The sequence below is a fragment of the Lynx rufus genome, unplaced genomic scaffold (assembly GCF_022079265.1).
Source record: "Lynx rufus isolate CCGP_SWC_20201006 ecotype Redwood Valley unplaced genomic scaffold, mLynRuf1.p SCAF_3, whole genome shotgun sequence".
NCBI lineage: Eukaryota > Metazoa > Chordata > Mammalia > Carnivora > Felidae > Lynx > Lynx rufus.
Window position 1 is genome coordinate 175,741,768 of NW_025814845.1, and position 12,854 is coordinate 175,754,621.

A 12,854-nucleotide genomic window follows, 5' to 3' on the forward strand; every position below is an offset into this window, starting at 1 on the left:
AAAACAAGGCACTACAATAAAATATATTTTCTTAGCATCAGTTATATTCCTTACTTTTCTTCTGAGATCGAAGCTTACAATCCCATTTTTAAACATACATATGCTCACAACTTGACCCTTGATTGGCCTTCTATCCCCCAGATATATTTCTTTACCCTTTTAACTGACCAAGAATCACTTCAGATCTGGAAGGAAGGAACACCTGGCTGTGATCTACAGTTTCTGGGGAAGGAAGGGATGCCCCAGGGGAAAGAAATGGCAGAGGAGTAGACTAAACTTCTTGTCAAAAAAATCTATGTAAACAGACTATGAAGAAAGGATATTATTATTAAAAGCCCCTTAACAAAACATCTCTGGTTAACGCCCATAGAAAGCAGTACATAAGTTATCTAAGCTGGGACATAAAATGGTGATGTTTCATAATTTAAATGCTATTACTACTGTAAGAGATGAACCTTATAGAGAGACTTCATCTACCCTAGATCAGAGATGCATGTCCAACACGAGAAGAAAGAACAAAGGTTGACATCTCAGACCTTCATTTTTTCTTTCAAACCTCTATTTTTTTCCTTGAAATTACCAATTTTTATAAAAATGAGCAATGGAAAAAAATTGAGGTAAAATCCCATGCAAAGTTCTTATAAGAAGAGTTTGAGCAGAATAACATCTCCCCAAAACAATGCATGCCAGAAGAAAACACTCACAAAACAAAATTACGATCTACTATTTCTTTTTGCTAAAAGGCAACAGTAAAACGATGCAAGACATGAAAGAATAGCATATGTGTGAATTCGAAATAAGATGACAAAACTCAGAAAATAATTCAAAATTTTAAAAATCATTTCATAAGTAAAAACTAAACAAGAAGGAAAACAAAAGTGAAAAAAATACCACAGAGAATGCCCTGTGATGGGGATCAGCAAACTACAACCCATGAGCCAAATATGGCCGCCACCTGCTTTTGTAAATAATGCTTTATTGGAACAAACCACACCCATTCATTTATGTATTTATTGTCTCTGGACACTTTTATGGCACTAAAGCAGAGCTGAGTAGCTGAAACAGTTGAAACAAAGACCATATAGGACACAAAGCTTAAAATATTTATTGTCTAGCCATTTACACAGAAAAACCTTCCAAACTCCTGCCTCAAGAAAAACGGAAGGAAAAGGAAAACATCTTTTAAATGCAAAAAGAAATGAAGATGTATTTTCGGAAAAAAGATTCAAGAGTAAACGACAGTTATCAGGGCTTGGGGGAAGGTGGAAATGAGCAGTTAGTGTTTAAAGGAGTACAGAGTTTATATTTAGAACTATGAAAAAATTCTGGAAATGAACAGTGGTGATAGTTTACAAGACCATAAATGTATTTCATGACACTGAAGTAACACTTAAAAATGGTCAAAATGGTAAACTTTCTTATATATTATTTTTACCACACAGAGAGAAAGCAAAGTAGCAAATTTAGAGAGGTAAAGCTCCAATATACATAAAAGGAAAAAAACCATGGGGCGCCTAGGTGGCTCAGTCGGTTGAGCATCTGACTTCAGCTCAGGTCATGATCTCAAGGTTTTTGAGTTCGAGCCACGCATCAGGCTCTGTGTCTCCCTCCCTCTCTGCCCTACCCCTGCTTGCTGTCTCTCAAAAATGAATAAATGTTAAAAAAAAATTTTAAGAAAAAACCCACAAATATTAAAAACTAAAATTCAAGGAAACCTTTCTAAAATAAAAGATCTGAAACTATATAAAGAAAAGGCATATCGTGTACCTGAGAAAAATCAACTTAGAGGAGCTAAGACCAAGATATATATACTCTATTAGAATATGTTGACTTTATGGAAGAGAAAAAAATCCTTTGGACATCCAGGAAAAAAGACCAAGGGAAAGAAAATCAGATTACCATCAGACTTTCAACATTAACAGCTTTTACAGAAGAAAATGGGATAATGTTTTAAATACTCAGGAAAGAAAATGAGAACCAAAGATTTTATATACAGTCAAACTGATTTCCAAGAATAAGCCAACAACTGTTACCGACATTTAAAAAAATCTCAGACAATGCTGTTTCCAGGACAGCTTCCTGGGTAAACTCTGGAGAATAACACCAAAATAACTAGAGACATCAATATCAGGACTAGTGGTGAGCATTTGCAGCAAAAATGGCTAGAATTGTAGCTGTAAATAATGATTTCAGGTATCTGTTGCTGTATAACAAACTATTCCAAAATCTATGGCTTATGAGAACAACTACTACTTATTATTCTGATGATAACTGTGAATTACCTAAGCTCAGTCATCTGGAGACTTCATGAGGCTGGAATATCCAAGGTGGTTCACTCACTCAGCTGGCAGTGGAGACTGACTGAGAGCCACAGGCCTTAATTCTCTTTTCCATGGTCCCAGCATGGTGGCTGGGTTCCAAAAGAGAAAGTTTCCAATGCATGAATGTGAAAATTTAAGATCTCTGAAGGCTCGGATGTCACATAGCGACACTTCTGCCACATTTCATTCATCCCAGCAAATCACAAAACCAACTCAAATACAAGAGGAGGGAAATAGGCTGCACCTTTTGCTAAGTGATGTCACATACATTACATAAAGAGGAGGAATATATGGGAGTCATCTTTGGCAACTATCTATCACACATATACTTGTAGAACTAAAACTAAATAAAGTTGATAAGAGAAAAACAAAGTAAATGTGCAAGACAGCTTCCAGGATGCCTCCCAATGATCCCCATTCCCCATCATATACACCTTTGTGTAACTCTCCCCTTTTAATACAGGTTGGCCCTATTGATTTCCTTCTAGCAAGAAGAATACTACAAACGTTGATGAGACAATACTTGGGATAGTATATTTCGAAAGGACTCTAGCTTCCATCTTGCTTGTCCTTTCTTGTTCTCTCATTGCTAGCTCTGAAAAAAGTCAAATGTCATGTTGTGAGCTGCTCTATGGAACTGAGGGAGACCTCAGTCCAACAACCTGCAAGGAACTAAATCTTGCTAACAACCACATGAACAAGTTTGGAAGCAGATTCTCCCCTCAATCATCCCTTCAGATAAGACCGTAGCCCCAACCCACATTTTGATTGCAGCCAAATGAAAGGCTTTGAGCCAGAGGACGTAGCTAAGTCATGCCCGGATTCCTGACCCGCACCTGGAATCGTGACCCACAGCAACTGACCCACTTAAAATTACAAAATAATAAATGTTTGTAATTTTAAGCTCTTAAGTAGTTTCATGAACTTCAGGGTAGTTTCATAAACAGCAATAAATAACTAACACAGTAAACTCAAAATAAGTAGAAAGAAGGAAATAAGGGAACAAACAATGGAGAAAATTAACAAAGCTGAAAGCTGGTTGAAAAGATCAACAGAATTGATAAACCTCCTAGCAAATATAATCAAAGAAAACACAAATTATCAGTATGAAAAATAATAAAGGAGTTTATCTCATTAGCTCTTATAGACAATGTAATAGTAATAAAACAATATTATAAACAAATTTATGCAAACAAATTTGACAACTTAGATAAAATAAATTCCTTGGAAAATATAACTCACTAAAATTGGGTGATAATTGAGACAATCTCTCAGCCATCTATGTATAAAAGAAAATTCAGTATCAAAAATCCTCCCACAAAGAAAACTACAGGTCTAGTTAGTGTCATTTGGGGATTCTATCAAAAATTTGAAGAAAATTAATGGCAATTCTCCACACTTCATTCAGAAAATAGAGAAATGAACACTGCCAAATACACCTGACAAATACAAATAAAGTGTATTTGGCATAATCCTAATGCCAAAACTTGGCAAAGACACCACACAAAAAAAGAAAATTACAGACCAATATTTCTCACAAACTTAGATGCAAAAATCTTTAACAGAATATTAGCAAGTAAAACATAGCAATATATAAAAAGGATAATATACATCATGACCAAGTAGCATCTACCTCAAGAATGCAAGGTTTGACTTAACATTCCAAAACTCAATGTAATGTAATATATTAAAAGAATAAAGGAGAAAACCCATATGGTCATCTCAATATATACAGAAAAAGCGTCAACAACCTTTAATGATAAACACACTCAACGAACTAGAAATAAAAGAGAACTTCCCCAATATGATAAAGGACAGCTTTGAAAAACTTAAAGCTAACATCATACTTAATGGTGAAGTAGTGAACATTTTCCCCTTAAGAGTAGGAACAAGACAAAGATGTCTACCCTCACCACTTTTATTCAACATTATCAAGAAGAACAAATACGAGTCATAACTGACTCCATCTGAAGATGCAATTCTTCAATAAAATCCTAAGGAAATAGTAATTTTCTAGATCACAGGATAATATACAAATTGATCAAATTAGGGGCACCTGTGTGTCTCAGTTAGTTAAACATCTGACATTAGCTCAGGTCATGATCTCACAGTTTGTGAGTTTGAGCCCTGCATCGGGCTCTGCACTGACAGCTCGGAGCCTGGAGCCTGTTTTGGATTCTGTGTCTCCCTGTCTCTGTCTTCCACTGCTCATGCGCTGTCTCTCAAAAATAAATATTTAAAAAAAATTTTTTTAATATTTTTTAAAAAAAGAAATTGATCAAATTAGCAAACAATTGAAAAATAAAAATTTTCAAAACCCAATGTAATGGCATTAATATACATTTTTTAAAAACTAGGAATAAAAAATCTCTTGAAAGACTCTTACACTAAAATTTATGAAAACTGCTAAGAGAAAATAAAGGCCTAAATAATACTCATGCATTAGAAGACTCAATATTGTTAAGATGTCAATTTTTCCCAAATTGACTAACAGATTCAATATAATCCCAATTATCATCTCAGCATGCTATGTTGTAGAAATTGATAATCTGATTCTAAAATTTCAGTGAAAATGCAACAGACCTAGAAGATCCAAAGCATCTTGAAAAGGTTAGCCAAATTGGAACATTCAAACTATCAACTTCAAAAATAACCACACAGCTACAGCTACCCAGCCAATGTAATTCTGAAATAAAAACAGGCAAATATATCAACAAGACAGAATAAAAAGCCTGAATACAGACCCCCCCCCCATACAAGCATCTGATTTTTGACAATGAAGAAAAAGCAATCCAATAGAGAAAAGAAAGCCTTTTCAAGAAACAGCATCAAAACAAGTGAATATCTACCCAGAGAAAAATAAACCTCAACTCAAGCTCACAGATGACACAACAATGAACATAAGATTGATCACAAACTTAAATGTAAATGCTAAAACCATAAAGCTTTTAGTAAGAAACATCTATCTTTGTTACTTGGGAATAGGTGAAAGTTCTTACCCCAGTCATAGGTCACAGAAAGCAATAACTATAAAATAAACATACAAATAACATAAATTAAATTAAATTTAAAACTTCCATTCAAAGGACTTATTAATAACGGATCAGCACATGTGTAACATATAGCTAACAAAGGATTAACACGCAACTATGTAAAGTACTCCCAAAATTCAACATAAAAAGATGAACCCAATGAAAGTAAACTTTGTCCAATTTTTAAAAAGACAAAACTTCATAAAACATATATAAATGGCAACTAAACAGATGAAAAAGTCTTCAATGTTAGACTTCAGAGAAATGCAAAATAAAATCACAATAAGATAAAATTAAAACATCTGAGAACATGAAATGATGAAGATACAGAACAGCTAGAATTCTTACATATTACATTAATGGAAATGTAACATGACACATCCACTTTGGGAAAACGTCTGTAAGTTTATTAAAACTGAGTATTTACCTACCCTAAGCCCACCAATTTCAACACTAGGTATATGAGCAAGAGAAAGAAAGTCTATGTCCACACACAAAAAAATGTTTTTTACAAGAATGTTCATAGCAGCTTCCTTCATTAAAGTCCAAAACTGGAAATACCCTAAAAGTTCATCAATAGGAGAAGAAACAAACCAACTACAGCACATTCATATAATGAAATACTATTCAGCAGTAAAAAGGAGCCACTGATACATGTTACAACATCAAAAACATCAGCTGAGCAAAATATATCTTACAGAAAAATAGTAGATATTATAGGACTCCATTTTTATGAACTTTTAAAACAGGCAACTTATAATCTAGAGTGGACAAAAAGAACAATATTTGTATCTGGGACAGAGATTGAGGAAATGGGCATGAAGGAACTTTCTGAGGTTATGATGACTTTCCAGAAGGGTCTGAGTTGTCACATTTATCAAAACTCAGTGAATGGGGGCACCTGGGTGGTTCAATCACTTAAGTGTCCGACTCTTGCTTTCAGCTCAGGCCGTGATCTCACAATTTGTGAGATTGAGCCCCGCAACTGGCTCTGTGCTGACAGTGAGGAGCCTGCTTGGGATTCTCTCTCCCTCTCTCTCTGCCCCTCCCCTGCTTGCACACATTCTCTCTCTCTCTCTTTCTCTCTCTCTTTCTCTCTCTCAAAATAAATAAACTTAAAAAAATTACTTAAAAAGAACTCAGTGAATGTACAAATAAGATTTGTACAGATTTTACATTAAAACACAACTTTGTAAACAAACACTGAACTCTAGATAATAATATGCATATATTCGCATACTTAGGGAAGGTGCACAGATGCTTGCAATTTACACTAAACTGCTCCCCCAAATAGATTGATAGAAGAATATACAAGCAGATACATATGTAATAGAAATTACACAGTATTTTAATTTATATAAACACTCCTCTATTGTTGACTAGTTTTATATAACATCTTACAAATAGCTATTTTGTTCTTTAAATCACTTGCCTCCAAAGAGTGACATAGTTAAAGTAGAAGAAAGAGAAACTTACCACATCTTTCTAACTAAAAGTTCAATGTAACTTTTTTTTTAAATGGTACCTTAAAGCATAAGATTTTAAGAAAACACTAAATAAAAGATAAAATGGAAAGACATTTATGAAGCTAGTTCCTTTTACAAATTAGATCCTTCTTAAACTCTGAGGCAGGGCATTTGCTTGAAAGTATAATCAAGGAGTTTACCAAACAATGTTAACAATGTTAAACAAGATTCCCACTCCAGGACTGAAGGGTTCCGACTCATTTTCTTAGCCATTGATGGGCAACAGCTCAGAAAACGTGATGTTTTTTATGTGTCTTTTTTTCAGGTGTAGGAACTTCATTTGTACCATCAAAGTCAAAAGAAAGCATAAAACTGCCATACATAATTTGCTGGGTTTGATACTGAAGTGCCTTGTATTACATATCCTAATCTTAGGTTAATTAACTACTTGGGAAGCCTATTTCAAAAGTTTATCAATTTAAATACTATGAAATCTCAGAATTCAATGCTTCATTCAAGTTTTTTGTTTTTTTTTTTAAACCCATCTAAACTTTTCTTTAAAAGAGATCACATGAGAACATACTGGTCCTTGTAACAAAAATATGTCACTCGGAACTGAACTGAACACTCCAAATTGATACTATTTATATAGCTTTGCCTGCTGTCCTTTAAATAACAGAAAATCAGGGTCAAGGATCTTATCTGTAGGAGAAAGTCTTATATAAACTCCAGTCAACAATGAAAAGACCGGGTCCTTTTGATATGGCCATAGGCATTAGAAATAGTATTTTGAGAATCTACATAAACAATGGAAACTGGAGATTACGTTTCTAATTATGGACAGAGTGATTCCATTATTGTGTCTAAGCCATATTTTAAATAAATAATTATCATGGTCCAAAATGGGATAGAAAAAAATGTTTAATTCTGCATCTGGAAAGAATTATGATAATATTTTTAAAAGTTATAAGGATTTAGGGGTGCCTCAGTGACTCCATGGGTTAAGCTACCAAGGCACCCCTAAATCCTTATAACTTTTAAAAATATTTTGGTTTCAGTTCAGGTCATGATTTCACGTTTCATGGGCTTGAGCCCTGTGTGGGGCTCTGCACTAACTGCAGAGTCTGCTTGGGATTCTCTCTCTCCCTTTTTGTTCCTCTCCTCCCTCTCTCAAAATAAATAAATAAGTTTTTTTTTTTAATAATAAAAGTTATGGGGCGCCTGGGTGGCTCAGTCGGTTAAGCAGCCGACTTCGGCTCAGGTCACGATCTTGAGGTCCGTGAGTTCGAGCCCCGTGTTGGGCTCTGTGCTGACCGCTCAGAGCCTGGAGCCTGTTTCAGAGTCTGTGTCTCCCTCTCTCTCTGACCCTCCCCCATTCATGCTCTGTCTCTCTCTGTCTCAAAAATAAATAAACGTTAAAAAAAATTTAAAAAAAAATAATAAAAGTTATAAGGATTTAAATATGACTTCATACCACTTGAGATCTTGAAAATGGTTTCATTTCATTCTATAGAACTGTAGACTCACTTCTCAATGGAAACAAAGGCATTAATTAACACTCTTCCTTTCCAATCTTTGCTTGGCTAGATTGGACCCATCCTTTAAATCCCTCTCTGTCTAAAAAGACTTCCTTAAATGCTGTAAAACCAGGACAAGAAACCCTACTGCCTCCTCCACTAAAGTATATTCCGATAACTCCAGGTTACACACTTTATGGGGTTTTGTTATTACTGCTGTTCTTGTTTAGTCTTCCCTATTAGACTGTAAGTTCCGTAAGGGCTTAGATAGCCCTATCTACCACATCAAAATTGTGTTGGTATTTAACACCTGACCTATGACAAGTAACAAAACATTTGTGGAACAAATGAATTACGGTTTTTAAACTTCTCCACCCAAGGGATTGTTCCAATTTCCTCTTTAAAACAGTTTTTCTATGACAATCCCATTACTAGCATTCTAACCAAGAGTCAACTGAGAATTACTCTTAACCACTCATCCAACACTACGCAATGCACACAAATATGGAAGTATGATAAACTGCGGAGTGTTATGTTTTTATACCATGTAGTTTTACTGTGTTTATCTGTTTTCCACAACGAAACTAAAAAATTTTTCTTAAAAAAACAGTTAAAAGTCAGGTTCTCATAATTACAACATAATTACAGGCCTGTGTGTTATTGTCTTGTAACTTATTGGGTACACATAAAACTCTAAAACAGAATAAAAAGTAACTATTGTAGCACACAGAAGTTGATTTAGAAGCCAAGCACTGTTTCATGTGTGACTGATCCTAAATAAGTACATTATCACAGATATACACATAACTATCCTTTGTTAACACTTACTTATAATGTGGTACAGTGAGGAATGACAAGATTTGTGATATGTGCTGAACTAGTCAAGTTTGGAACAATGTATGCAAAAGCAAACCTCAGTTGACTTATTATATCAGACTCAGAGCTTTCATTTGACCTAAAGAAAAATAAATGCTATTTCATCTAAAATAAGCAACACCCTTGAGCAAATATCTACTATATGGGCCTGTTTATGATTCAACTCACTAAATACCTAATAGTATCTATACTATCTATAGTGTCTATACATCAAAAATGGATCCAGTAATCTAATAATGATTTCCTGTTTCTCATATTGCTGACCATGACCCATTAACAAACCACAAACATTTGTTAAAAATGAAATGGAATAGGATATAAAATATAAGAAGACAACACATGTAATAAAGGAAAGTATTATTTCCTAAAACTTTTGATTCAGTTTCTACGTGTGTGAAGCAATGTAAAATATATTTCTAAGTATAGACTGCAATAAAAAAAAAAAAATGTGTGAATGCTACTCTTAGAGTTTATGCCCCAGTTGCTTCTTCCCCCAAAACAGTGCAAAAGCAGAAACTTTCCATCACACACACTCACAAAGTGAAAAGTGACCTTAACCCAGGTATTGGTTTTAATAGTTTTAGCTTGATTTCACAAACTCTAAAATCAAACAGTTCAAATCCAGGTTCCATGATTCTCTGTGTGAATTTGAACTTATTTTAATAATAAGTGCTTCATGTCTGTCATCTATAAAATGAGGGTAATAATATCTTTCAAGTTGGGGTAAAAAATATATAATACACATAGTTCCTAACATATCTTTTACCACAAATAGAACAAACTGAAAAAGTGATATGTATTGCCAACATAGCAAGAACCTTAACAGGAGGTATCTTCGGTGTGTTATCTTTGATGTGTGTGTGTGTGTGTGTGTGTGTGTGTGTGTGTGTGTGTGCTTTTTCATTTTGTACATTTCTGTCCTATATGAATTTTATAATGTATATAGAGCATACACATTTTTAATGTTTCTAATGTATATAACATTATTCTCTTTATATTTTAGAATATCAATAGTAGATACCTGGGCAGTGAGATTATGGTCCTTTTTTAAATACTTATCTGTATTTTATAAAAATATACTAGGTATTTTTAAAAGACAATGGTCAATTACTTGATTTAAAAAAAAAACCACACACACACAAAAAGTGTGTGGTCCAGAGTTTAGGAACTAGCAGGTTTTTTTTGGAAAACTAATGTGCCAGATGCTTCTCACTAAATCCTCACACAAACTTAGTATATCATTTTTGTCCACGAGAAAACCGAGGCAATTGAGATAAGGTAAACTGTCTATCAGACAAGTAACAAATAGGAGTGTCCAGGACTTCAAACCCTTTATTTCTTCTACCATCACATACGCATCCAAACATTCTTCTCCAGTTGTTTCATTTAGGCATATTTGAATCTACCCAATTAGGCTGTAAACTCCTTGAGAAAGGGGGAAAGTTTCACATACTTCATTTATGTCTTTCATTGGCTTACTAAGAGTACCATAGATCCTTAAACACTTGTTGAGTTACATTAAACTTCTTTTGGTCTAGACTATCCTCATGGAACATACCCGTGTTGTAAAAACGAAATAAACTAGTAAACAAACGACAAAACTCTTAAGACTGCCCAAATCTAACTTTATTCCTTCACACTCGTAACCGAAAAAGTTTAAGTATACCCATATCTGGAGACGATCTCTAAGGGAGTTTGGAAACGGGTACAAGTATCACTATGCGAACGCTAAAAAAGAATGAATTCACACATTCCCCCACCACGCCCCCGTCATCCAGGCACTATTCTAAAGAAAGGAACCTCTAGACTTCCGGTGAGGTGTTGAAGAACCATAACCACGCCCCCACTTTATTCTATCATAACTTGTTGTCCATCCCTACCCAGACCCCTGTCCCCAAGACCAAACCCTTAATAAACAAAAGTCTCTGACCTGCAGCGAAGTGCAGGGGAGAAGACTTCCGGCCGGCCATGTCCTTAGCATTCACGTTTGCCGCGTCCACCAGCCTCTTTACCCGGGACACGTCCCCATTGCGACAGGCCTCCAACAGTTCCCGTAAGGCCCCGCTTACTGCTGGGACCCCTGGCCCAGGTCCCGCTGCCCCAGGCCCCAATGTTGCTGTGGTGCTAACTCCTGCCGCCTCGGGGCTCTCCGCCAAGCTCGATCCAGGGGAGGATGGAGAGGAAGATGAGGAAGAAGTCGGGGAAGAAGAGGACGACGGTGAATTGTTACTGCCACCGCCGGCTGGGTTGGGAGCGACCCCGACGGCAGATGAAGCGGAAACCGCCGGGGCCACGGGTGCGGCGGCGGCCGTACAGATTGTGCTGGTGGTACTGCAACAGCTGGTACTGTCAACCGGCTCCGGGGATCGAGGCCTGTCGGGCGGATCCCGACTGCCATCCCCCTCCGGCAGCGCTAGGCCGTGCCGCGGGGAGGCGAAGGGGGCCAGGCCACCCGCCGTTGGGGAGGCTGGTGTGGTCCCCGGGGCCAGGCCAGGGCTGAGTGGGGGTGGAGGTGGCGGCGGCGGCGCCGAAGCCCCTGGGGCGGGCTGGAGCTGTTGTTGATGATGGTGGTGATGATGCTGAGAGCGACGCGACGCCGCCATCTTCGGACTCCCCCAGCACTGTCACTGCGGCAACGGCCCCACCGCCCGCCCTCACTTCCGACCGCTAGGCCAATTAGCATCCAGCGCACAGGAAATGATGCGGAGCGGAGTGGGAGGGGCCAAAGAGAAGGAGGGAAGTATTGGGAGCTCAGAGAAAAGCCGAAGAACGGGGCGTGGCTTTGTGGCCGAGGGGCGGGTTTTGTGACTGAGGGGCGGGCTTTGTGAAGCCTTGGCGGGCCGGCTGCGGAGATTTGAAAGTTGGAGCAGACCACTCCATAAATGAGGCACTTTTCTTTCCTCCATTCTCGCTTTCAGTTTGCTTGCCTTGCCCTGCTCGGTTCTGTCGCCACGTCTCCTTCAGTCTTCCGTATCTTGCTCCGGAGCGTGCTCCTAAGGCGTAACTCAATGCAAGAAGGGACTGTATCGCTTATCATGTCTCAGGTGGCCTTGTCTGAGAAATGGAACTGTGAGTGCCTACCACACAGAATTGTTAGCAGAATTAAATGAACAAATGTACACAAAGCGCTCTGACCGTTACTAAAACATAACTATATTTAGCCCATTGGTAATTTTTTTTAATGGAGCCCCCATCCTCTCCCCTCCCCCCAGCTACTCCCCCCCCCCCCCCGTTATTCTCTTGGTCTCAATGTCCCTTCCTGTAAGTAAGTATTCTCGCTCTGTCCACTTTATTAATATTCCATTTTAAAATAGTGGTTCAGGGGACGCCTGAGTAGCTCAGTCCGTTAAGCGTGGGACTCTTGACTTAGGCTCAGTTCATGATCCCACGGTTCCTGAGTTCCAGCCCTGCATGGGGCTCTGTGCTGGCAGTGAAGAGCCTGCTTCAGATTCTCTCTGTCTCAAAATAAAAAATAACAAATAAATAAATAAATAAATAAATAGTTCAGATTACCAGGATTGGAATTCAAACTTCGTAATTTACTAGCTGTGTAAATTTGGGTAAACTGTTTAACCACTCTGCATCTCACGTTCTCCTCTGCAAAATCGAATTAATAGTTCCATAATTGTTAACTATTAAAAT

The 12,854-nt window shown here is 37.4% G+C and overlaps 1 protein-coding gene across 1 annotated transcript in view; it reads right to left on the reverse strand.

Annotated features, from left to right (window-relative positions):
• The window catches only part of TNKS (tankyrase), a 210,691-nt gene extending 198,876 nt beyond the window's left edge, over positions 1–11,815 (reverse strand). The window contains exon 1 of the mRNA XM_047092410.1: positions 11,143–11,815. Within this exon, the coding sequence (XP_046948366.1) occupies positions 11,143–11,815 (673 nt within the window). The remainder of the gene's footprint in view (positions 1–11,142) is intronic.
• Positions 11,816–12,854: the final 1,039 nt, after the last annotated feature.